The 26,526-nt window shown below is 41.3% G+C and overlaps 1 protein-coding gene across 1 annotated transcript in view; it reads left to right on the top strand.

Annotated features, from left to right (window-relative positions):
• Window positions 1-2,647: 2,647 nt before the first annotated feature.
• CHSY3 (chondroitin sulfate synthase 3) overlaps window positions 2,648-26,526 on the top strand; it is a 140,025-nt gene continuing 116,146 nt past the window's right edge. Inside the window, exons 1-2 of the mRNA XM_027653175.1 lie at window positions 2,648-3,501; window positions 4,959-5,242. Coding sequence (XP_027508976.1) covers window positions 2,790-3,501; window positions 4,959-5,242 — 996 coding nt within the window. The 5' untranslated portion in view covers window positions 2,648-2,789. The remainder of the gene's footprint in view (window positions 3,502-4,958; window positions 5,243-26,526) is intronic.

The raw sequence follows: 26,526 nt of genomic DNA on the forward strand, positions 1-26,526 counted from the left end.
GACAAATTGCAAGTTTTAGCAGCTGGTTACAAATATGAAAAGAAATCCTACTACTCTAGCAGACCTGTTATTTTACGTTGGATATCTGAGGTTGAAGGAAATATGGAAACATAGTTCAGTGAGTTCCTTTCTGACTATGGAATTCAAGTGGATGCTTTATTTTCCCTGTTCAGCTCTAATGTGCTCCTGGGCTATGTGTGTTTCAGCTGATCAACCTACACTGTTAAAATCTCATTTCTTGAGACAACTGATACAGGACATGGGACCAGCAGGATATAAGACTGTGCCCAAAGACAGATTCACAGCTTATTCTAAGCCCCACTTAAAGTGAAGCTAGCTTTAGTCAGTGCTTTCCACCTATAGCCGCTGTGAAGAGATTGTGAATGGTGTTTTAGATGCCCTGTACATGATTTGGAAAGGCATTCTGAACACAGGTACAGGACTGTTATTATTAGCCACTAGATGCCACCGTTGCTCCTATAGAAGTGGTCCACTCTGTGTCTTTGTCCATTAAACCCCACAAACCTTCAACTGATTTCCCCATGTTGTATCAAAATAGTGGTATGGCACTGAACTAAAAATATAAACGTAGATACACACCTTATACTCAATTCCTTTACAAACTATTTTGATACTCACAACACCTTAAGGTCCATTTTCATCTTGGCTTTATGGTCACCTCTCATGGGTTCACCTGCTCTTTCTGTGACAAAAATAAGAGCTGTCAGACCTGAGGAGTCAGCACAGTTGACACTGACTGAAGTGATTTCAGTATATAAGCAATGGAAGTGGCTTAGCGTCGTCATACATTGTACCTCTGCAACCTCATAGCAGTAAGTTGTCTGAAAATTTAGGACACCGTTATGATGGGGTTGTGTAGGTCTAAAGGAGCCCCTACTACTGGAGATGGTAACACACATGACTCACCAGGACCCATCAATTCCCAGCTGTTTGCAAGGAGCTGGGGGGAAGGGCTGAGAGGCAGTATTTTTAAACGCAAGACTCAAATGGAAAACAGAAACACTCATAATACTGATAATTCTCAATGCCATTGTAAAGGCTTTCTGGAGGACATTCTTCCAAATTGTCTGTTCGTAGCTTGGTAAAGACAGACCCAGGATCTGCTATCTTGTTGCTCACAGAACGTCTCAGGTGGTGTTTATATGCCCAGACACAATGCTTGGATTGTTGTTTTTAGTGATGACAGCTGGAGTAAATACCTAGTGCTTTACTGTTTGATGGCATAAATGCACCAGCCTGTGTGCACATGGAGAGGAAATTAATGACGGGCTGCTTTGGAAAGGATGCTCAATCCTGGGGAAGCCACAGAGTATGTTTACTGAGCCTGATACTTGCACATCCCAAAACCACAAAGAGCACACCGAATGCTCACTGAATGTGGCAGAGTCACAGAAAATCTGCAAATTACTTCAGTAGGTGACCTCTTCATAGTTAAAGACTATGCAGAGTAGACTGTCTTTGTTAGGTGGGCGAAGTGATACCTTTTTCCAAAAAGGCTTGAAATTTTCCTCTCAGTATTCCAGTACTTCTGCTAGCATCACACAAAAGCAGCCTCCATACTCCTCCTCTCACCTTGACATGTGTCTGACAATTGATAAAGTCATATGAAGTGACACACAGTGCCATAGACTTAGTTATAAAAATGGGTGGTTTTGCTGAAAAACTGTTAAATATACGCTACTGGATCTTCTGTCGCTTGGATGTATTTCAGTGAAACAACAAATGGATGTGATGAGCAGTTTATGGCTTTCACTGGAGATGGGCATCTTGCACAATTAAATAAGGGATGCATATAAATATGGAGGATAGGCAAGCAACCTTAAACTTCAACATTACAGCTGTCCCTATAGGAACAGTGTCCTAGTCATTTAATTCCTGCTGTCGGTCATCCCAGGCTGTGGACAACTCCGTAACCCTAAGGTCGGGAATCCACGCCACAGGGCAAGGCGCTCTCCGCTGGGGAGTTGTTAACTGTCCGGTGCGGAAAGCAGAGGCCAGAGTGGGGGCAGAGGAGACAGCTTCCCTCCTCCCGACACGACATCCCGGACCTGTCTCCCACGACCACCACTCCGGAGGAGAAGGCCGGGCGCGACCGCCCGGCCCGTGGCCGCCCTCGGGCGATGCGGCTCCGCGCCCCCAGATGAGCCCCCGACCTCGCCCGCTGCGGCAGCGGGAGCGGGACACACCGCGGCACCCAGAGCACGCCAGGCGACGGGGGCACCGCCACCCCACCGCCCCGACCCGCCCTCCGCCCCGGCCCGACCCCAGCGGGCGGAGGGGTCGCCGGCGGGCGGCGGGGCCGGGCCGGGGGCCGAGGCCGCGGCGCGGGGGGATCCGCGAGCGGCACCTAAAAAAATCGTTTCCTTCCGGAGCGGCGGCGGCGGCCGCCACTTCCCCGGCGCGGCTCGGGCACCGGCGGCGCCCTCCGGGGTGAGGCGCTCGGCAGCCGCGGAGGAAGGCGGCGGGCGCGGAGCGTGGGCCGGGGAGCCGTGCGGCGGGGGCTGAGCCGTGGGAGGGGCGGGGAGGGACCAGGCGCCGCCGGGGGCGAGGTGCCAGCGGAGCGGAGGCGCCGCCGCTCTCGCTCCGCCGCCTTCCCGCCCGGAGAAGTTTGACTCGGGAGCAGCGCAGCCGCCCGGGCCGCCGCGGCGGGGCAGGGCAGGGAGCCGCGGCAGGAGGCGCCGCGCCTGGGGCCGCCGCGGGACGGGGGTCGCTTCCAAGCGGGACGCCGGCGGCGGTAGCGGCGCTTCGGGAGCCGCCCCGCCCGCGACATGGCAGCGCGATCCCGGAGACCCTGGTTGAGCGTGGTGCTGGGGCTGGTGCTGGGCTTCACCGCCGCTTCCTGGCTCATCGCCCCGCGAGTGGCCGAGCTCAGCGAGAAGAAGCGGCGCGGCGCCAGCCTCTGCTCCTACTACGGCCGGGCGGCGGGGCCGGGGGCAGCGCGGGGCGCGGCGGCGGGCGGGCAGCAGGCGCCGCCGGAGGCACCGGCGGTGCTGGGCGGCACGAGTTTCAGGAGCAGCCCCTGGGAGCTGCCGCCGGCGGCGGCGGAGGGCACGGTGTCCAGCCCCGCTGCTGGCGGGGAAGGGGAGCCGGAGGAGGAGGAGGAAGGCGGCGAGAAGCGGAGCGGCCGGCCTGGCGGCAGCCACAACGGGAGCGGGGACTGGGGGGGTGCCCCGGGCTGCGCCAAGCCCCGCAACTTCCTCTACGTGGGGGTGATGACGGCCCAGAAGTACCTGGGCAGCCGGGCGGTGGCGGCGCAGCGGACGTGGGCGCCCTCGGTGCCGGGCCGCGTGGAGTTCTTCTCCAGCCAGGGCTCCGCTGCGCCCCCCGGGCTGCCCCCGCTGCCTGTCGTCGCCCTGCCCGGCGTGGACGACTCTTACCCGCCGCAGAAGAAGTCCTTCATGATGATCAAGTACATGCACGACCACTACCTGGACAAGTACGAGTGGTTCATGCGGGCGGACGACGACGTCTACATTAAAGGTGACCGGGGCGCGCCCCGCCGGCGGGAGGCAGGGAAGCAGGGAGCGGTGTTTGAGAGCGCAGCGGGGTCCCGTGGTGGGTGGAGGGGAGTGTCGCTTTTCGTCTGGGACGGGGAGCGCGTGGGGTATCTCGACCTGCCCCCGCCCCGGCGGCGTTTGCTCCCAGCCTCACCGTGCGGGCCATGGAGAGCCGCCCCGTCGCTGCGGTTCCCGAGGGAACCCCGACGTGCGGAGAGCGGAGGCTGCGGGCTGTACCGCGCCCGGCGCGGCGAGCGGTCCCTTGGGTGGGCGTGGGGTCCCGGTGCTGCGGCCCCCGCGCTCGCTGCGGTCGCAAGGTGTGTGTCTCTTGGTCCCGCCTCGTCCCGGCTCCCCCGGCGGAGTCCGTGCGGGACTCCTCGGGAGCGATGCTGCTGTCACCCGCTTGCCCCGACCCTGGGCTGAGCGAAGCTGCCGCGGGTGAAGCTGCCGTTCAGTGCAGCGCGTGTCCCCGGACAGTGCCATCCCTGCGAGTTCCATAGCGCCGTTAGGACACGATGCTCTGCAGCTTCCTTTTGGTCTGCGCCTGTTGCTGTCCCGTTATTCGTGTCGCGTCCCGCGCTCGGGAAAGAGAAGCTGGAGTTGCAAGCGTAAATAAACCCAGGTTGTGAGCTTGGTTGCTTACATTGTTTTAAGTTCACTGAAGGTACCTATAGCCTTTCCAGTTTGTCTCTTGATTTTGAGTCACTTAAAATGCCTGCTTGTCAGCTATCTGTGACCTGTCAAATATTGGCACATATACACTTGTATATATGTATGTATATTCAGTTGCAGATGTAAAGTTGTCAGTGTTTTCTTTGGGCTCATTTCGAAGTTATAATGAACCTGCCTTTAACTGGTTACACAGTACCGAGTTAAACCTATCCAGAAACTTTCCATTTCAAGTAAACATGAAATCAGAATTTTTTAAAAGAACTAGGTAAGGGGTTTGAAGGAAAAGAGTGTAAACATTGTAGCACTGGAAATAATATGAAAGGGACCTGAGCTTTACTTCTTTTTCTGACAATTAGTCTATAATTAAATGTGTTTTGCTTAGTTAATTTGTTTGCTCTGCTTCCCTGGAAGCAGATTGGAAGCAACCTGGAACCATATTGTCCAAATTGTCTGACTTTGGAGAGAGTGAGCAAGTGAGTGCTTTCCATCAGTATTGGTTGAACAGAGCAAACTTTACTGGTTAAATTTAATTTTGATCGTATTCTGACTTTTGGCTGAAGGCAAATGTCATTGTAATGTTAATTAAAACAAACAAACAAAAAAGGTAAACTTGTCCAAGGATATTTTCAGTTAGGCGTAGGATTCTACTTTAGAGGAGATTTTCTGTGACAGTCTCAGGTGCCTATTATATTTTTGTAAAAGCTTGAACTACAGGAAAAGAGGTGGCTGGCAGAGAAGTCAGAGAAATAACAGTAATCTTTTTTTCAGGTGAAAAATTGGAGGAGTTTCTTCGCTCACTGAACAGCAGTAAACCTCTGTATTTGGGACAGACTGGTCTGGGTAATATTGAAGAACTCGGAAAACTTGGGCTGGAGCCTGGGGAGAATTTCTGCATGGGAGGGCCAGGAATGATCTTCAGTCGGGAGGTTCTCAGGAGGATGGTGCCACATATAGGTGAATGCCTTCGAGAAATGTACACTACCCACGAGGACGTGGAGGTGGGCAGGTGTGTCCGAAGGTTCGGAGGAACTCAGTGCGTTTGGTCATACGAGGTAAGTGATGGTGGAAGTTGCAGTGTGCTGTTTGTTGGCAGAGTTTTACGCCTTGCGACGTAAGTGGCTCTATCCACAATCTCTTTCCACCATAATTAAGTTTTAGTGCATGCAGCGGAATGTGAACTGGGGGCTGTAAGGAAAAAAGAGAGGGAAATATTCACAGCGTGTTGCTGTAAGCATGTTTATTTCTACTTGTGTGTTTCTGTTTTCATTGGTGACACTTGTTGCAGCCCTTTTTAAGCATTGGTATGCTGTAAGTTGCTAGAGCATTACCTTGAGAGTTTCTACATATAATCCTTGACAGGGAGCTACTGTATTTGATGAATGTTGGTCAGGTTGGATCTTTCCAGCTTGAGTTTGGATAAGCACGTGGCATATCTGTTTGTTCAGCATCACAGTCTCTTAAAATATGTCTTAATTACTCAGATGTATTGTAATGGAGTTCGTTATTGGCAGAAGTAGAAATAGGGGGTTTTTGGGTTTTTTTTTTTTGTACAGGAATGAAATTTGTTACACTGCCTGTGTCTATGATACAACTTGAGTTGTGTTTTTTCTAGTGTAGAACAGTATTAAAATGTATTAAGGGCATATGCAGTATAACAATTTTTTTTATGCTGAAGTAATTCAGTAGTAGCATTTTCTGAAGTCATAACAATGTGTTGCAGTACCCAAAAAGTTTATTTGCAATGCCATAACTAAAATTCAGGCCTGTTTCTCTGAAAATACTGTGATTATTGGCAAGACTATCTTTGTAGATAAAAATAGACTAAGCATACAACTGCCAGAAGGTGTAAAGGGTTATAGTTAATATGATGAATCTGATTTTAGTTATTTTGACCATTTCTTTAATATTAATATATGCTTGCCCTTGTGGCACTCCCTCATTAAGCAGGAAAAATCATTTAAATGGGCCACAGTAAGAGGTTATATGCTAGTTGATGATAAAAAGACAGGAAAAATAATTAATTTTGTGGATTAGTGTTTTTCTCAATGTCCCAGGGAAAGGTGGCCATTTAAAAATGGGTTTGGTAGGTTACAATGTATGTAAACAGGTGAACGAAAGTAAATACTGCATAGTTAGTATCAATTAGGTAGAAATCATAAGTGGGGGAAATCTTCTCCTTTACTTAGGAATGGAGAGGTGTTTTTAGAGACTATTTCGATATGTGTTGTAAATGCCAATGTGAAATAATACACCCATTGCACTGTTAGAGCAGGGAAGGCATTTATGGTGCTGATGGAAATCGATGTAGGTTCTTAATCAGACATCCAAACCACATGCTACATTGGCAGCTTAATCTTACACTCAGATGTGTTTGGGCTGTGTCTGTACAAAGCTGTTTTCCAGTCCTCACGGGCATGTGATGCCTGCTGATCTGTATCGGGTGGCAGCATTATGATTCTGCCTTGACAGTCGTATCTTGGAAGGGGGGTTTGGTTTTGTTTTTCTAGTTTGTCTTCCTGGGGAGAAGTCTGGAGAAGGGAAGAAAACTGATAATAGATAGCGTTATCACCATGGTTATAATTTCTTTTGATGCTGAATGTCAGGAATTGTTGCCTCCAGGTACTGAGCTTAAGGGGGATGGAGCAAAAAAAATACAGTTTTGGAGACTGATTTATATGACTGCCCAGAAACTCAGATTTTTGTGGTAGGATTGGGACCTGAAAACAAACATTTTGAAAAAAACCCATGGTTTTATGGGATCTGGAGTAGAGTGGCACCAGTCCTGTCTGTCAGTTGTTCTTGAAGGACCTAAGTCTATGTAATAAAGAATGGAAGATGAAGAAAACGTGTTGGGCATTGCAATAGCACCTACTCGTTTCAGACCAGTATTTCTGTCTGATTCTGAAGAATCTTTGACTCTGTTGCCAGTACAGAAGCTGCTCCAGAAAACGTAGATGATTAAGACAAAGCTGCTTAGGATGTTATCCCAACGTTAAATCTGTATGAAAAGGAAGGAGGGGAATAGGGTGTCCGGACAGAGAAGCTGGATTTATGCTTTGGGTGGTTTTGTTTGTTTGTTTGTTTTGTTTTGTGGTTTTTGTTTGTTTGTTTTTGTTTTGTTTTGTGGTTTTTGTTTGTTTGTTTTTTGTGTTGTTTTTTGTGGTTTTTTTGCTAGGGCACTGAAACTGCTACTGTGTGCTTTTTCATTCCTGTGTTAGATCAGAAACACTCTTTGTGTGCTCAGATGCATGTGTTGGACTTTTGTCCTGAAGTCCTCTTGTTGTATTGTAAGTATTAAACTGAGGCCTGCTGAGCTGCAAGATTATTATGAACTTAGTTGATTTTGGTGAGAAGTATAATTTGTATTTCGTATGTGTTACTGAAGACTATATCAACTGGAAACAATTTCATTAAAATTCATAGAAGCTTTTCATCTCCAGAAGAGTTGAATCACTGTTGCCTCACTTTTTACTAGATTTCTTTTCTAAGAACTGGATCAGAAAGTCTCTTTTTGGTGAGGGTGAAATAAATCAGAGTTAAAGAGAAAACCTGAAACGCTTGATCTTTTCTGGGTGACTCAACTGTTGTAGTTAAGACTGGCTGCCTGTCAGAGTTTATTCTGCTGCCACTTAGGGTCAGCAAGTAAGCATATGGTAGCTTATATGCATAATATGCTTACTGGCAAGGAGAGTGTTACAACTTTTACTTTATTTTTTCCTTGGCAAGTTTTTTTTGTTGTTGTAAGAATGAATAAGAAAAGAAGATGTAAATGAGCCTACGATGAGCGACTCTTATATTTGGGACTTTCTAGAGTTTAATTGTAGTTCTACCAGATTTGAAGTCAGGTCTAAAGTTTGGGTCTCCCAAATACCAAATGACTCATGGCTGCAGTGATGAGCCTCTCTCTGTCACTGCTGATGGAGCTTCTCCACTCTTAAGTAACGAATTTTTCATTAAATTGTTGAGAGAGTGAATCTAATTACAGGGTTTTTAGAGCATTTTAGAGGAATGGAGGTCAGAAAGACCTGCCCTCAGGCTGGTGTCTCCTTTTGGTTGTTGTCAGGTTCTGCAGGACTTGTGCAGCCCTTTGGTGAGCTGGAGCAGGGGTGGGCTCTGCCTGAAATGTGAACCTGAACAAAAGCATTTCTTTCGTCTGAATCAGTGCTCAGGGCAAACTCTTGCTGATTATGAGCATCTGAAGAAAGAAGAGGTGGTCACAGTCAGCCAGAAATGAAGGGCCAGGAGAGTGTCAAACTACTCACTTGGCAGCAGCTTACATTCAAATTGGCTTGAAGCAACAGCTGAACTGTAGCGTAAATCTTGTCCATTTCCTTGCTTCGTGAGGAAGGATTGTATTATGGATGCATCATGTTCTTTCAACAGAAGATAACCCCTTGTTCTGGTATATTTTTTCAGTTATGTGTTGATTTATCCTCCAGTTTTGGTGATGCTGCAATAATTAAGGTATAATAAACCTGACAAATTTGTTTAAAATATCTCTATAAAAAGTCTTTTAGTTTTTGTAAGGTTTTAGCATTGTCTGCTTCCCCAAATCAGAAACTGTAGAGATTAAAAAAGGCCTTTTGCTTTTGTGCTTTGAGAATCCATATTTCAAGCTATCACTTTCTTCTACTAATTTTGAAGCCTTGAAATAGTTTCCTTTTAAGGGAATGAAGAAATTAGATTGATTTTAGTGACTCATATGTGTTCCATTTTTTGGAAACAAAAATGTAGTTAAAAACCTGAGATGCTGTGTTGTTCCTTGCTTAGCTTTTCAGCTGGGATTTGACTGTAGAGGACCATTTGGAATATGGGGCTGATTGCTTTACTTCTTCCTCCCTTTTTTTTTTTTTTTTTTTTTTTTTAATTATATTTCTGGTTTCAGAAGGCCATTTTGTAATTTTTAAAGTAAGTTCTAACAGATCCAATAGCGTAGTTCCAGAAAAGGACAAAATAAAATGCTGTGTATGAGTTAACTGGCTATAACAATTGATGCAGAACTCAAACATTGTCAGAGTGTAAACAGTATCAGAGAATGTGGTTTGGGTTTTTTTGTTCTTTTTTTTTTTTTAGAAAATGAAAAATGACAAATGCAGCAAAATATCTAAACACCATTTGTCGGTGTATTTGTAAAATTTATTCAAATAAGTGTTTGTAAAGTTTTTCCTTTTGTGGCCTTTTTTCCCTTTTTGTGGGAGAAAATAGCACAGACTATCTCAAGTTAGAAGGAATCCATAGGGATTATCAAGTTCAAAGTGAGCTATGTTAATTTTAAACTTAAAGACTACATTTATGCAAAATACCCCGTATACTTTTGATCTTTAGGTACTGTATAGGTTGATGTTGAAAGAAAATATGGTACTTTGTACTACAAGCAGTCCACGTTATTGATACATCTGTTTTTTTCATTGTCTCTTTTCTCCTTTGCCAAAGTTCTATGACAACGATAGAATACAGTCTCATTACTGTAACATTTTTAAATAAAATAGCTCTCTAATATTCTATTTGGTTTGGATTCCTAGTAGTTACAGTAAATATTACAGTAAATATCTTGGGAAAATGCCTCTTTGGATCAGGCTGCATGCTCAAAAGAATTTCCTTTACATTGGTATTTTGACAGTCTCTGGAGGTTCTGGAACCTTTGTAAGCCATCTTCTGTCTTGCTCTAAAAATACTCTATATTTTCCCTTTTAATTTAAGTTTTTCTTCCCGTTGCCATGTAATTTTTCTTTTGAGGCTTTATCTCTCACTTTGATGAAGATGTTGGTGGATCACGACTAAGCTTAGAGTTCAATCCTGTTTTTTGGTGAAAAACAAGAATTAGAGGTACATGTGCCTTTGATGATGATAAGATGGTATTTTGCTCATTTGGGTGCTGGACTGATCAGTCTTGAAGCAGCAGTACCCACCCACATTTAAGCTGTTGAGTTTGGGCAGCTTCATTAGGTAGTTACATAAATGCAGCCATAACTAAAAAAAGCCAAAAACATGGAGTGAACTAGAAGTGATCCTATAATAAAAATGCATGGAGGAGTGGACCCCTGTAGCAGGCAACTCTGAGGGTACATGCAGAGGAACAAGATGAATCCAGAGGCTTCAGAACTATTTGCATAAATGGCCAATTACCGGTACAGGATTTTTTGTGTGCAGTCTCAACTGTTTCCTATTAATATCTGTCTGATTACAGTAACATTAAATGTACTTATAAAACTTGTGATTCTCACCTGCTCAGCAAAGCGAACTGTATTTTCATAGTGTTGTAGTATAGTGTTTCTGTGTGTACATGATAATGAATAAATGCAAATCATGCATATCCTACTGCAGTAACCATGGTGCTAAATTGTGTCATTACTCTTGCCCTGCTCTTTCTCTGGCTTTGTAAGTGACCTCCTGTCGTTCATTTGCTCATTTATCTGGAGAATCTGGGGACGCTGCCTGTGGTCACTGCCTCCCTTGGGTTCAGGTACCCTGGGGACTCCCTGTCTGCTTACCCCTTCTTCATTCTTCCATGATTAGCTTGTCTGGGAGTTGAGGAAGCCTGTGGTGAGAAAACAGAGTTTTCCCTGGTACTTACATGTTATTGTGTTTCCTCGTGGGGCTCAGCACAATGGCAGGAGTTGGAGATATGTTTTTTGGGGGTCTTTATTGTGAAGGATATTGTTCCCGTATCTACCATGGAGATGTGCAGCAGAACACACAAGCCCGTGGCTATGGTCCCCTGTATGGTGGCATCCGATCTGTCAAGCCAAGAGCTAAGGGGCTGTTTCTCAGCCTAGTTGAGAGCTAGCTTCTCTTAGGTTTCTGGCTTGGTTTCAGGTTACGTGTCCTGCGTTTTCTGCTCTGCCTTAAGAGGAAATACTGCTAGTACCTTTATGGAGTTTGACAGCTATGTAATTCTGACACCTGGTGCTGAGTTACCAAGGTGCAAAGACTCTGTGGGTGTGTTTTCATGTCCATGATGAAGAATGCATGGCTACACCTTCCTTCTAATGTGTTTTCATCTAACATGCCAGCAGCTATTTATGTGCAGGACTATGCAGGCTAACTAAAAGCTTTCTAGTCAGTTGCAAGTGTTTGTATATTCTTAAAGCAAGTATTTCAAAGGTTTTCCTCCTTAAGAATAAGCTCTTGTTTGACTTACCAAGGATCCCACAGACAAGCAAAAGAAAAAGTTCTTAAATTCTTAAGTCTTAAGTTCTGCATATGGGTATCCTGAACCATCCCTCAACTTCTCTGAATATTTAAAGCTAACCATGTTGGACTTTTTTTCCCTCAAGTTTGCTTTCAGTTTATTGGAAATGTTTCCTCAGGACTTTTATGGAATTGAATATATCCAGGTGGTACTTCCACAGACGTCTAGTGCAGAAGTCTAGGTGTTCAAGTGTGTTTAAAAACAGTGTTTGTCGTGAGCTGATGCAATTGTGGCACAACTATTGTAAGAGTCATCTCATTTAAACCCATCACATCATCAGTCAACAGTACCTTATTACTGTACAAGGAATAAGCTTGATTTTTAAAAAGAGAGTAACAGATGAAGAACTTCTCTGCTTTAGGGTCAACAGAGGAGTTGGTGCTTAAAGGGAGTTAATGAAACAAAGCACAATGAAACCCTGATGTTTACCTTTTAACTCGAAATAGTTTTTTTGTACTTTGCCTTAAAATCGAGTAAACGAAACCACATGGGAAGCAGTAATTCTTACAGATATTTCCAGAATTATCTATATTTTCAAAATATCCTCTTTCCTGTGTATTCTGAAATAAGTTTCCCTTTCACATGTACAGATCTGGTTGTGGTTATTGGTCATGCTTTGAGTAACAGTTTTGTTTAACTGTCCTACTTGAGTCTTTCTGAAGATGGAGAGTTTGTTGCAGATTACCAGGTAAATTAAATAGTGGAGAGTTACTCAAAGTGTGTTTAGTCTTCTCAAAGACACTAATAGTCCACAAGATGTGTTCTCCTGCTGCCTTCCAACTCCCAGTGCAGATGGCTTCTCGTACTGTTCTGGGCTGTTCTTTCTCATCCTGACTTAAAAAAATCTCCCACAGATAACTTTTTCCTGACTTTTTCTTTCCAACATCACATCTCTTGACATCGAAAGACACACTTCCACTGAAATAAAAAATACTCACAAAGAGAGAAGCTGGAAGTTTTAAACAGAGAGAGTTAGGGTAATTATTTGAAATAAGCGCTAATTAAATGTACTTTTGAAACCTAATGAAATATTACAGTATTTCATTAAGTTTCAGAAACAGGATATGTCTTTTTTCTAAAGAATAAGCTTTCAAACTACTCTTGCAGTTTGTATCTTTCTTGGGAGTTTTCTTCAAGTACACAGATAGGTAAGAAGTGTAACTGGGTCATTTTAGGTCGTCATAATTTATTTATTCTGTGGTTCTCATTACCAAAGTAGTTTCCAGCTCTTTTCAGTTCTTATGTGAGAAGGAATGTATTAAGCCATAAGTATATGATGCTGTAACATATTCTCTGCAGTATGCTTGTATTTAGTTATTCCATTGCATTGCATAACATGAAATACTCAAAGAACACATATATTATTAAAAGTGTAGCAAGACCTGCTATGCTTGGAGGAATTTATCTAAATCGGTACTGGATACTGATTTAAGCTCAAGATGAGTGCACAGGTTGGTCACTTTCTAATACATATTTAGAACCGGGCAGCAAGTAAATGTGTAGTTCCACCCGAGCTGCAATATTTTTGGCTTCTGAGTGTTACACTAAGGAAAGATTTTTGGCCTGCCTGTAAGAATTCTTTTAAAGCATTCATATACATCAGAAAAAAAGAACATCTTGTACTAGAGGTATAATTTTAGGAAATTCTGGAGGAGGATAAGGAGCCTGGTAACTGATACAGGCTTCTTAAGTGCTGTTTTATGATTTAGTCTTAAAATGAACCTAGGAAGGGAAAGATGTTTTTTTGTTTGTTTTTTTTTTTTTTAATGACAGAATCAACTAGTTTGGAAAAGACTTCTGAGAGCATCAAGTCCAACCTGTGACCTAACACCACTTTGTGTACTAGACCATGGCACTGAGACCACATCCAGTCTCATCTTAAACACCTCCAGGGATGGTGACTCCACCACCTCCCTGGGCAGCCCATTCCAGTGTATGATCACTCTCTCTGTAAAAAATTTCTTCCCAATGTCTAACCTAACCTCCCCCCTGGCAGAGCTTAAGACCGTGCCCTCTTGTCCTACTGCTGGTTCCTGGGAGAAGAGACCAACCCCCACCTGGCTCCCCCCTCCTGTCAGGGAGTTGCAGAGAGTGATGGGGTCTCTCCTGAGCCTCCTCTTCTCCAGCCTGAACAGCCCCAGCTCCCTCAGCCTCTCCTCATAGGACTTGTGCTCCAGTCCCTTCCCCAGCCTCGTTGCTCTGCTCTGGACCTGCTCCAGCCCCTCAATGTCCTTCCTGAGCTGAGGGGCCCAGAACTAGACACAGCACTCCAGGGGTGGCCTCACCAGCACTGAGTCCAGGGCAAGAATCACTTCCCTGGTCCTGTAGCCACACTGTTCCTGATCCAGGCCAGGATCCATTGGCCTTCTTGGCCACCTGGGCACACTCTGGCTCCTGTTCAGCTTCCTGTCCATCCACACTCCCAGGTCCCTTTCTGCCTGGCTGCTCTCCAGCCACTCTGTCCCCAGCCTGTAGCACTGCAGGGGGTTGTTGTGGCCAAAGTGCAGGACCCGGCACTTGGCCTTGTTGAACATCATCCCATTGGATTCAACCCAACTCTCCAACCTGTCCAGGTCACTCTTTTGCCTTTGGATTTGCTGACATAAGGGACGTGCTCGTTCATGAGACAACGTGTGTGAATGAGCACGTCATAGTGTGGAAGCAGGTGCATTGAAGAAATGCAGCATTTCTTTAGGCCGTGTATATCACTAACTAGAGTGGAAATATATGTGGCCTTAACTAATATATGAGGCATACACTGTAAATCTGCGTGCATGAAAATGTACGTGTGTACCTACATAGGCATGTATTTAAAGCTTGTGCCTAGTTGATAGCCAAGCTTCCAGTGGCATCAGTGAAGGTCCTCTGGAGCATAAGCTGTGCTTCTAGGTGCTTATTGCAGTCCCTCTACTATACAGCTTAATTTAGCTTTCAGTTTGTTTTTAATTTCTCTTTGTAGTTACATCTGTGTCCTTTTGTTCTGTATATAAGCGTATTTTGACTTCAATTTAACATAGTTTTTTTTGGCTTTTCTTGAAAGCTTTTTCTTTCTGTGCTACAGACAGTAGCATACCTATTATCATAATATTCTATCATGGAAAGGGCCCATCTTGTGGATCAGCTCTTATCCTTCCAGAATTGCACAACTTCCTGTTGTTGATCAAGATAAAACACTGTGACTTTTTCTGTCACTTTTTATCAATTTGGGGCAAAATTTCTACAGTGCTGTGAGTCTCAGTTCCAGAAGTCAGGAAATTTAGCTATAACAAATGTAGGTGGTGACTAAGCTTTCAGTAAAATGCTTGACTCAACAAATGAAAAAGTTTTGTTATGTGCTTTTTGATATTTTTAATTGTTGTTTTAAAGTAATCTGTTACTGCTAGAATGAATGAAAGCAGGTGCTGGTATTTTTGATTCTTCTTTTCTTCTACTCAAAATTTTTGTAATTTATTTTTTTGTCATATGGTAGGGGAAAATAACTGCACCTAACTGAGAATAGTTGACTATAATAGAAAATGTTTTCAAACGGTACAAAATATTTTTTCTTAGTGTTTGGCTGTAGTAATTTTGAGAAATGTAGTCTTAGTGTTTCCAAGAGGGTCCTGTAAGTGTATATGTATTTTTTTTGGTGGCATTTCATGCTTGAGGCTTGCTTAGAGTTTTGGAGTGTGTCTGTTACATCTTTGAAAAAAATTGGTTTTTGTTTGTACTTTCAAGAAAGAGTTCTGTACTGAATGCACTGGGCATTCCTCTGTCCTGGCTATATTAAATCTGTACTCACGTCCTCTGTTCCAAATCCTTGATTTTTCCACTCTACTAAGTCCAAGAATGAGCCTAACTTCAGACTCCGTTCTTAAGTTCCTATCTGTGCTGTACTGCAGGCATGTGTGCTTGAAGGTGGCAATTCTGTCATGGGAGGCAGATGTAAAAGTTGTGTAGTCTTAATGGGGCAGAGAGCCTTGAGCGAGCTAAGACTGGTCTTGTTTCTTCAGTGTGCTTATCAGCTAGCCCAGCCAAGCCTGAGCTTCCTAACTCATCGCTGGAGAAATACTTTGAACAGCAGTGGCTTTATTATTTTAGCTGTACTCCTCCTAGGAAAACTGGCTGCTTGCGACTTGAATGGGTGGACTGACTCTCCCAGTAAAAAACTGGCTGGAGTGCTGGGCCCAGAGAATTGTGGTGAATGGAGCTAAATCCAGTTGGCAACTGGTTGCTGGCAGTGTTCCCCAGGGCTTGGTTTTGGGGCCGGTCCTGTTTAACCTCTTTATTGATGATCTGGATGTGGGGATTGAATGCACCCTCAGTAAATTTGCAGACAACACTAAATTGGCTCGGAGTGTTGATTTGCTCAAGGGTAGGAACTCTGGGTTGATAGTTGGATTTGATGATCTCTAAGGTCTCTCTCCCAGCCTTGACAATTCTATGATTCTATGAATGCTAGAAGCAGGAGAGGGAAATGCTGGAAGAAGGTAGGTTGGAATAACCTTTGAGATTGACCTATTAGAGCTACTACAAGTCAATTGCCTTCTTATTCCACTTCAAGCAATGAATAATCATAAAGACCATTTAGTATTTGTCATTTAGTTTGTTTGTTACCAGCTGTTTCTGGAGACTGGTGATTATTATAGCAATTGTTGTGCCTTGAAGCATGTAGGATTGTAGGGCCCTCATCCCCATGTGAGAATCCATGTTCCTGTTAAATATGCCAGTTATCTTCTATAGTGTTCACCTATTTCCCGTGTTTTGCTAGTACATTGAGGGATGTGAAAGCACTTAAGCTTCCACATTGATCTGAATAGGATTTCCATTAGCTGTGTGTGCTGTTGATAAAATGCTGATAAAATTTCATTAGTTCAGAGGGGGAAAAATCTAGCTGAGTACCTCAGAGCAATCATGTTAAAATATGTTCCTGAGAGTATGTTAGTTATTGATTAAATATGAGCAGTCAAATTTTTCATAGTTCTGAATCCTGGTGATACCAACTTTTTTGTCTGAAAATATTCTTCAGTAGTAGCATTTCTGCAGGGTAAGTCCAGAACAGCAGGAGCTTCCTGTTCATCTCAATTTAAAAGAGCCTTACTGTTACAAATTGGAATGTTTAGTTTAGTACTAAACTCATAATTTTAGTAAATAACCTCATTGTTAATTTTTCATTGCTAAACATCTTTTGGAGACCTACTGTTTTCCTTGGAAATGGCCTTTGAAAAGATTTACTTGGTGGTTGTGTCATAAATCTGTGAAGTGGCCAACAAAAACAAACTAGCTGATGTTTTTACTAGTTTTTATATCCATCTTACCTTCAATGTAGACACACTGTGTATTCTTTCAGACTTGAAATAAAATGTGATGCCCTGAGTTGGTGGAGGAAGGGATTTGTTCTTTCCTCATTGATTTTTATTTAGTTGTTTCTATTCAACCACAGAATTTATAACCAAAGAATTAATAAAAATAATAATAACCATTAATCAATTTGGTCAAAATAAGTCTGTCTCTGCAGAGTAGATACTAGCCTGTACAAATGAAGTAACTTTTTGTCCTTGCCATATCCATAATGATTATGTAGGTAGGTAATAAAAATAGTTGCTGGTTTTAAGTATTTCAGTTTTATGGGAAGAACAACTTTAATGACTAGTACAAGGATAAACTCATAAAGAGTTGCTCTGTTATGTTTTTAAACAGTTTTCAGAAAATTTTTAAGTATTTTGTGGTATAATTATTCTGTTTTGTTCACTGGGGAAAAATACATAGCAATGAGAGATGTTCAGTAGAGTTTTTGGGTTCTGTTAATCTGTACAGATAATAAACCAGCAACACTGTTGTATGTAACTGGTTGATATTTCCATGAGTTGAGACACTCTAAGATACCTTACAGACATCCTTACTTTTTATAAACATATTGATCTCCATCGAAAATAGTAGGGTTTTCTGTTGTTGCTTGTCCTGTGCCACTGGAATATCGCTATATAAATGCAGTTGCCATAATAAGTAGCAGTTTAAACTTTTTTGAGGCAAACATGCAGCCATTTTTTCTTCTCTGAGTTGTTACTATTTACTTTAGAAAGCTCTTGTTTTGTCTCTTGTAAACATATTGAGAAGTAGTGCAGAGCTTTTACTCAGTGAGGTACAAGAATCCATGATCCTCTTATATTCTCTTAATCACCCTTCCTTTCATTTGCCTCAGTCTTAGTTTTCTTAAAAAGATGTGATCAGGATTATGTTTGGTACTGTGTGGGGGAACTTAACTTCTACAGCGATGCTCAATGTCCAGTCCAGCCTTGCCACTGCAGCTCAGGATGCCATTTATCATTTTTAAGGCTTCCATCACTCTATAAATTCATCACCATTTCTCAGTTGGTTAGTACTGCCAGATCAGTGTCATCTTTGCCCATTTTCACTTAAGGAGCTTCTGACTGGCAGAATGTTTCACTTGTGTTAAAATTTACTAGTATAGTAGTTGCATGTTTAATCCTGTTACTATTGGAAAACTGTGCCATCCTGAACATGATATTGCTATATCGGGTAAAAATTGTCTTTTCATGTGTAAAGGGATTGTTCCTGGTTGGTACAGTGACCTGCACAGCAAAGGCAGATGCTGTGATAGAACAAGAGGGAATGTGTTGTTTCGCATGATCACATCCCATGTGGAAAAAGCTACCTGTTGTGCCAAGTCTGTTTGTACCTCCTAGTAGGCAAGTGGTTAAGAAAATAAAAAAGGTTTTATCTCAGAAAGAGCTTTATCATATAATGTTAATTGTGAAGGGCTTCAATTCCAACTAAAGGAAGCAATTCAGTGCACCTTAGAAGAAAGTCACCTTTTGGTCTTTCAACTCTGTCCTCTTTAATTTTCCATTTTCTTTTTTGTCATTCGTTGTGAAGTGACTGCAAATAAACACATAAATTATCAGAAACCCCCGAGGGAGCTTGAAGGATTATTTTAGCACATTGGACTTTCTTTTTCAAGTCTGTTACATGAATCTAAAGCTGAACATCTGTGGAAGACAAACATACAGTAGTTTCCCTTTTAGCAGTACAGCTGTTATAGCCAGGACAAATACTGACAAATACTGGAGTCTGCTGGTAGAGTTGATGTTTCTGTTTGAAGCTTGTTGACTGTGTAATGCAGATCTCTTCATGCTCTGAATTCAGACCTATTTTACTAAAAAAAATCCTGTGTGTTCTGTTCGTGAATGCTTTAATTCATGAAGTGTTTAAGTGGAAGACTTCAAATAATTGTTTATGGAAATAAAGCTTGAAGAATTGTGTGTGTATGTGTACACACACACGTATGTATATATGTGTGTAAATATGTACATATGAAAAATACTAGAAGAGCATACCAGTATTTTTCAATGAGGTGGCTTGAGGCAGTTTCCTTGAAATATCTCCAGTAAAATACAAACTTCTAGAAGAGGTTTTTGGATAGGTTGAAAATTGTATTCCTGTGAAAACAAGGTTTGCATAAATGCAAGGATTGTTTCCAGTGTTAATGCTTCTTCAGAGCTTTTAAACTTCAGTAATAAGTAGTAAATACATGCATGTTAAATCTCATGTGTACCTATATTCCTTAGGCAGGTTAGTTCATGCCTGTGTCTTCGATTGGCATCAGTCCTGCAACTGATACAAAACAAACAGCTCAGTCTTTGCCGTGTAGAGGCAGTCTGCTCCTGCCAGCTCTGGGAGCTCTAAATGCTGATACATCCTTAGTTATGAAAAGGTATGTTTTTTAGTGTCCTTTTAGCATTCAAATTATGAGAAGAGCCATAAAACTCTTGGGTGGACTCTGATGGCCCGTAGCAGCAGTTACAGCTGCTGTCCATGAGAGTTGTTGTGAGATGAGATGGAATCAGTCCACATTCTCTCTTTGCTCTGATCAAAATTACTGTCTTTTTATGTCCTTTACTTATGGCTGTAACGGGAAACCTGTACTGTGTAGGGGAGATGCAGACCTTGGGTTTGTCGTAGTCTGTAGTGACTTTTTTGTGCTCTGCTTTCAGCTGACACAAAATTGTGTGGTAGCAGGAAACTTCACCAAAGTGTTTGGTTAAGAGTAGTCAGTTCTTTCCTAGGGCAACCTTGTCTGCTCTCCTGCCTTATTGCACTTGCTGTCTGTATTCAGGGAGAAATCAGTGTTCTTTCCTGTGTCTGACCTCTTTAGCCTACTTTGTGGGAAGTCTCTTCAATTTAAAGTTCAATTAAATGTATGTCACCTACTGAATATAGTGACTTATTTTCTGCCATGAAATTGCCTCCTTGCTCAGAGCTCACATTCCCTTCATCCTCTGTCCCTTTCTATGGCTTTGCCCTTTGTGTTCTGTTGCCACTTTGTCTGGTTTGCAGTAAAATTTTTTTTCTGACTCTTTCCTCTACTTTTGAAGTGACATGAAAGCCTATAAGACCATAAAGAATTGCTCTGTGTTGTGTTACCATGGGATTTAAACTGTTTCGATAAAAGCTACAATCTTTCTGCGGAAAGAAAAAAAAAAATCTTGCTAATGAAATAGATGCGCAATGCAAACATATTAAAGGAACGGTGTGGGCTGTTAAAATTTTCTTCAGTGGTTTGAACAACCATAGAAAGGGAAAATGTCATTTTCAGTACAATGAAACCTGAATAACTTTTGAAGGTTATTGAGGAGAAAGTACATTTTTTTAATGTAGTTTTTGAACTTTTTTTCCCCAACGTCCCAGGAAAATAGCTCTTAAGCTGGTTGCTTAAATCAAGAAATATGTGAAATAGACAGTTCTCAAGTATGTTCTCTTCCTCAAATCATCAGTTGGAAAAGCTTTTTTTAAAGTCCATATATGCATTTTCCTGAGAATATGGTTTCTGTAATCTTAGGTTTCCAGAGAAAGTCTTACAGTTTTTTAAGAGGTTTTTTGGTTTTATAGGAAGGTGACAACAGTTCTCTGAAGTTGGGTGGGGTGTAGGTTACTGCTGTGTCAGTCTGCGGTGCAGTCCCTCCCAAGTGAAAGATCGGTGTTCCTCACACAGTGATAAAGGCATTGAAGATGGTGCTCTGCCTTATTCCTTCTGTTGTCCTCTGAATGCCATTGCCTGCAGTGTTGCTTTGACACCCAGACAGATTTTAAGTTAAACTCAGTTTTCTTCGGGCTTCCTGTACATCTCTGCCTCTTGAATATTTTTTTATTAATAGTTTATCTTCAGTACTGTTGTTCTGTGGCACAGTCATAGAAACTGCTGCTGAACTCATGAGACCACATTATTTATACTCACCCTTTCTGTTTGTTCATTATCCGTAGTTCTTCAGCTATTAAATTTCATGACACATAGTATTCTTTGTTGCCAGTTTTCAAAACCTGAGGACTGGGATCTTCATGGTGCACGTCTTGAAGATTTTTCCCAAATAGGAGGCAATAATAGCTTTTAGAAAGGATTTTAATATTTAAGGGTTTTAATATTTAATAATTTCATTAATGTTCCGTAGATGATGAAATTGCCAAGCAATGAAAATGCTTTCACCATGGTAATGTGTGTTTTTTTAGAGTGTCTTCCTCTAACCATGGCCTACAGCCATGTTCTGTGTTCTAAATCTTTCAGATAGAATCAGTTAAATGTGGTTAGTATTCAAAATTATTTGGATGGGAAACTTATGGGAGACATTAGGCATTTGAAAGAAATTATCTTGGCAATACCTGATGCAGTTCTCACTTTCCTGAATCTACACTCAGTAAATGCCTGCAGACCAGAGTGAAGACTGGAGTTCTTGTGGTACTGTTTCTTGAGGTGCTGCCTCTACAAGAGACATCAAGTTGTTGTCCTGGCAACTAATGACCCACAGAAATCCCATGTTAATCTACTTGATAGTCTTTGTCTAACTTTTGTGGTTTTGTGGTCAGCCTGCATAAACCTCTTTGGAAATTGTGTACAGTGTTGCTGTGCATTATTAAACAGCTCAATAATGTTAATTTTTTAGCTTGATGAGGTTTTGCCATGTTTAAGAGCTGAACTCCTTGTACTTCTACACAAGTAATTATAAAATCTTCCAATGTTCAAATAGTTTATGACCTTCATCCACATGACTTTCCAGTGCGTGTGTGCTCAGTGAGCACTGTAAGGAATTGGTGGTAGGCAAAGCTGAACAGGTTGTTTGGATAGTGAACCGCTAGTGCATACCATTGGCTTCAGAGTTTCTGTAACAGGATTGTGAAGTGTTTCTGAAATGTAGGTATAGAAAAAAAATACGTCCTTTAAGAGGATGTATGCTCTCAAAGGATAAACAAATCCAATTAATTGTCTTTGAATAAAGAACACAGTTAATATATGTGTATGTATATTTATGTACATACAGATAGATGTAGGTACACATACATAAATAAGCTATTCTTAAGAAAAAGAATATTGAAAATAAGTGTTTCTTCTAAAACCTATTCAATATATAATTAAATAATTGTTTTATCAAGCTGTTAGATTTAGAAATAGCTGTTAAACTGACAGATGCATGATTTAGAAGCATCATTTGCATGATTTAGAAGCTTGTATGGCAACTGTATCTTCAGACCAAGAATTGTCTTTGCATGTGTATTTTCCACTACTAGAGATTATGCTGCTGAAAAGTTGCATTGTAGTTAAGATGCACGGAATGGGGTTGTTTCCAAAATATTCACAAGACAAGCCCCTGACCCAGCGGGTGAACTGGGTACTAGCAAAGCCCTGCCAGTAATAAAGAATTGGGAGGGGTGGGAGTATCTTGTGCATCTGCATGATCAGTTTTTAAAACAGAAGGCAAGATGGAAAGCAGGGTTGAGAAATGCTGTTGTTAGGCAAAACGAGGTAGGTGCTTGATTGGAAAGTTTTCTATGAGCTGTTAAGAGACAAAAAGGGGAACACCCCCTGTTTGGGGGGAGAAGGATGTGACAAAGTGAGAGCTTGAAAGAGGAAAGTGGAGAAAAAGGAAAAAATGCAGTCACCTAAGAAGGAATAAAACCAAGTTTGTCTAGTCTAGGGCTCTTGGGACAGGGCCTTGAACTTGAGGACTTTCAATCAAATACTGTTAGAGTTGAACACAGAGGGAGGCTTTCTGTGGTTCTGAATGATTTGTTTCCAGCAAAGGAGGTCCATTTGGTGCTCTTGTAGGTAGGTGAGGAAAGGATAAATTGGAAGGACTGCTAAATGCTAATAATGTCCAAAGGCAGTCAGTTTATAACATAATGGTAATGATGATGGGATGTTCTGTGTAAAATTAAAGTTACACTAGTTAAGACATGATCTGTTTGGCAGAAGCAGCTAATGTGCTTTAAAACAACCAGTTCATTAAGGGTTTGTACCTAACTTAAAGGACATTTGAATGAAAGGTTTAGTCAATTGCAGTTCTAAAAACAAAAGGTCCTCTCCTTGAGTAGCCTTAAGAAATTGGACTTTTTTTTTTTACAGCTCTCCTGGTTACTTTAGTTTATTTTTTTATTTTATAATTAATTTTTATTTCTATAGCTTATATGATAGGCACTCAAATCAACAAAAAATTAATAAAGCTGTAAAAAAAATCAATGACCCATGACTGCAAGAGTAGGAGTAAATTTAAATATATGAAGGTGTATCTTACAGGGGTTTGCCACTATTGCTCTTTTCTTTTTTGTTGTGGGTTTTTTTGTTTGGTTGGTTTTGTTTAGGCTTTTTTCCCCCACTTTAATGGATTAGTACTGTCACTCAGTCATTCTTTGTGTGTAATTTTTCACGACTGTAAATCCCCAGCCTTTTACTATTATCAATGCTACCAACAAGAAGTCACATCAGAGTCTGTGCAGCAGGCTGATGATGTTCATCATCTTCACTTTCAGAATTCATATGTGACTCTTACTAGGTGAATGTTGGACTGAAGCACCCAGTTAAAGCACCTGGTTGCTTCACCAGGTAGGTCTGACAGGACTGATATCGTACAGGGTCTGCCTCTGGTTAGGTTAATTTTCTGTAAAAATCTGTGGTATAGGTCCAGTCTAAATGAACAGAAGGGAAAAAAGAAAAGGATAAAATTGCAGCTATTGTGACTCCTGGTCAGCTTAAAGCAACCATTTCTAGTTAGCCCACATTAAATACTTGTTAAGCTCACATTTTCCTTCAGTTGCTACTTTTCAGGCATTGGATAAAAGTGAACCTCTTTCTCCATAGTCCAAGTTAGGAGCATCTCTCTGTCCAGAGGCTCTGGTACCTGCCATTTCAAACAGTCTTCTCAGACTATGGGGAGCAGTATGGGGTTTGAACCCAGAACTTTCAAATTCATGATTTGTTTTCGGTTTTACTCTCTAATTACTGGATGCTTCCCATCTTGCATTTTTTTGCTCTCAGCCCATCTATTGTCTTCCTATGGAAAATTTCAGTAGGAAAAATAAAATGTGTTCCTATTTATTCTGTCAGTTTTACTGTTTTGCCTCATTGGCAGTCTCATCATAAAATTTCAGTCAACTTTTGATTCTACTTGATGGTTTGTTTTTCTTTTTTGGACATTATCTCTTCTTTTTATGCCAGTATACGTCTTACGCTCTATACTGTCCTTTCATACAGATTTTCAGCTGAAAATCTAAACTGCACTTGTATCAACAGTTGTCTTCAGTCAGCTTACTGAAAAGCAACTCAGCTTTTAATACACTGCATTCTAGAGCAACTTCTGCAAGTGTGAGCTAAAGGTAAAATTTTGTCACTTGGCAAGTTATCTGGTTTTTGCAGAGTATTTTGTCTGGTACAGAGGTAGAAAAGGTAGAAAAGCAGACTAACTTGAGAACAGCTGCTGTTTAGACACGTTATTAACAGTGTAGTTGATTCCTGTCCGGTTTACAGGCTTGCAGGGTTTTTAGTAGTTTGTCTAAAGATTGTAGCTTTAAATAATGTGTCAGTTGTGTAGTGATTTATCATAATCAATTTTAGTAATTCTTCTTTCCTTACAGGTAATGAAATGTGATTTCTTTCAAATGTTTGCTAGCCAGATGATGTTAATTTGTCTGTTTTCTGTCCCAACACGTTTCAAGAGCATTACAATGAAGGTAGTAATCCAACATGAAAGCAAATGACCACCTCATAAAAAAACCCTATAGACCGAATGGAGGCAAATGAATTCTAAGCATTCTGATTTTTCTCTATTGTCATAGTCCACAACACTAACATTACCCTTGTCATCTATTGAGAAAATCTCTTTGATAGGAAGGCACTGTGAGGAAACTCTCCTACAGCACATCTGTTAGTGTGAGGAAGCAGTGGGAGACACAGGAATGGTGCAAATGAAAAAGCAGGAGCCTTCCTTTTAGCAGCCAGACAGGGACAGGAAGGTGTTTTGCCTTTCTAGGCTCAACGAGGCAGGAACTGGTATATGGGAGAAACAGTTCAGGTAGGTCAGCCCACATATCAGCATCCTCCGAGACCCTCCCTGTGTGTGGGAGGGTCTTCATAATCTGGGCAGTCCTTCACTTGGTGTAACACAGGAGGAAAATAATGCATCAAGGGATTGGGAAGGTCTTTTCTGAACACATTTTTCTTTATTGTCTGACATGAACAGCATCCCAAGATTTGTCCCATCAAGAAAAGGCAGGTTTGAGGTGGTATGATTTGCCATGCAAATTGCCAGCTCCGTAAGAATTAAGATTTTTTAAAATTTAAAGGGTTTTAAAATTACTTTTTTTTTAATTCTGAATTATAATATCTGAATATTTTAAAGTATCTAGGATGTATATGACACAGAGAGGCCTTTCTGTCCCTGGCTGACCTTCAGTTGAACACTTTTACAGACATTTGTTGTGCTATTTTGTCCCAAAAGCGTAAGCTAATCAGGATTTTCTTTAAGTGTGAGCATGCACGTTTCCCTTTCCTGTGCTTATTTCTGTGAATCTACCTGAGAGGCACAAGAAAAAAGAAAAAAATTAAAGAAAAAAAATTCCACAATTGTTTGGTCAATTGTAGATTGTGGTTGCACGTTTAATACTCTGAGCACTGTTCTGCTTCATGATTACATTATCAGGATGCATTTATTCAAGGTTTTATTTCCACCTTATATTTAAAATCTAGACTAATTGTAACCACTAAAAGCACCATACTTCATGTTCCTCTGACATCCAAGCCAGTGTAATTTACAAAATGCAGGATTTCTCTGCCTTGCAATGACAGTTATTTTATGACAGCATTATATATATTTGTTTATGGAAAAATATTTCTGTGACTGCATGTGTGAATACCTCTTCTGTCATTTCATCATCCAACTTTTTGTTTCAGAATTCCTTTCCAGATTTTCTTTTGGTTGAGGAAGTGTTATGAGATATTGTTCTTCCTGAGAAGTTGAAGTACAGCACTTTGTCCCTGAGATAGTGAGACCCATTAAAAAAAATGTGTACAGGTGACAAACTGTATTGGAGAGTTTGTTACCACTCAATTTCAACAGCTGTGCTGATAGACTAAGCTTTACTATGTGGCTATCTGCTACTTTTACAAAGAGGACTTGTTCAACCTTTTATTAAAAATGAAGCCAATATACTTTGTTCAAAGACAAGCAGCGTGCATTAATTGCTCTAGCTCATAACCACAGCATTAATGAGCTGTACTGCTGTGGAATGACAACATTACTTATGGTTCATACATTATTTTTTATTACTTCTGTTGATCCCTGAGATAGAGTGCTGCACTTTTTCCCCATCTGTTGGTGTAAGTATTTGTTTTGGTTCTTGAATTCTGAGTGTTTTTCCTCTATGCTTAATTCTCTCGTTAGTTATCAAACAGTTTCCTATGATCTCTAAATGTTAGACTTAGAATCTGTTATTATAACAAGAATTAAGCAGGAATTAATTTGTCAGGCTTCTGTGTAAGATTTATCAGGTTTCCCTTTTTGCTAAGTATTCTGAAGATTTATCAAGTTTTTATTTTGTCAGATATTGTTTGTCGGGGTTTTTTTGGTTGAGTTTGTTTTTTTTTTAACTTGGTCAAAAATTAGGGGTAAAATTTCTGATTAAAATTACAGATTGTTTGACTAAAAGCAATACTTAGTTAATACAGTAGTGGAAGGATGTATTGATTCACTTCAGCTTTGTGGGACAGAAAACACATAGTTTTAAGTATTCATCTTGGTTAATAAACCTTGTCTTTGGGCTAGCATGTAAGGGATGGACTGGTAGTAAACTCCGCTGAATATGTAGCAGAGATGGATAGACTTT

The sequence above is a fragment of the Corapipo altera genome, unplaced genomic scaffold (genome assembly GCF_003945725.1).
Source record: "Corapipo altera isolate COAL_440 unplaced genomic scaffold, ASM394572v1 61305, whole genome shotgun sequence".
In the NCBI taxonomy this organism is placed as follows: domain Eukaryota; kingdom Metazoa; phylum Chordata; class Aves; order Passeriformes; family Pipridae; genus Corapipo; species Corapipo altera.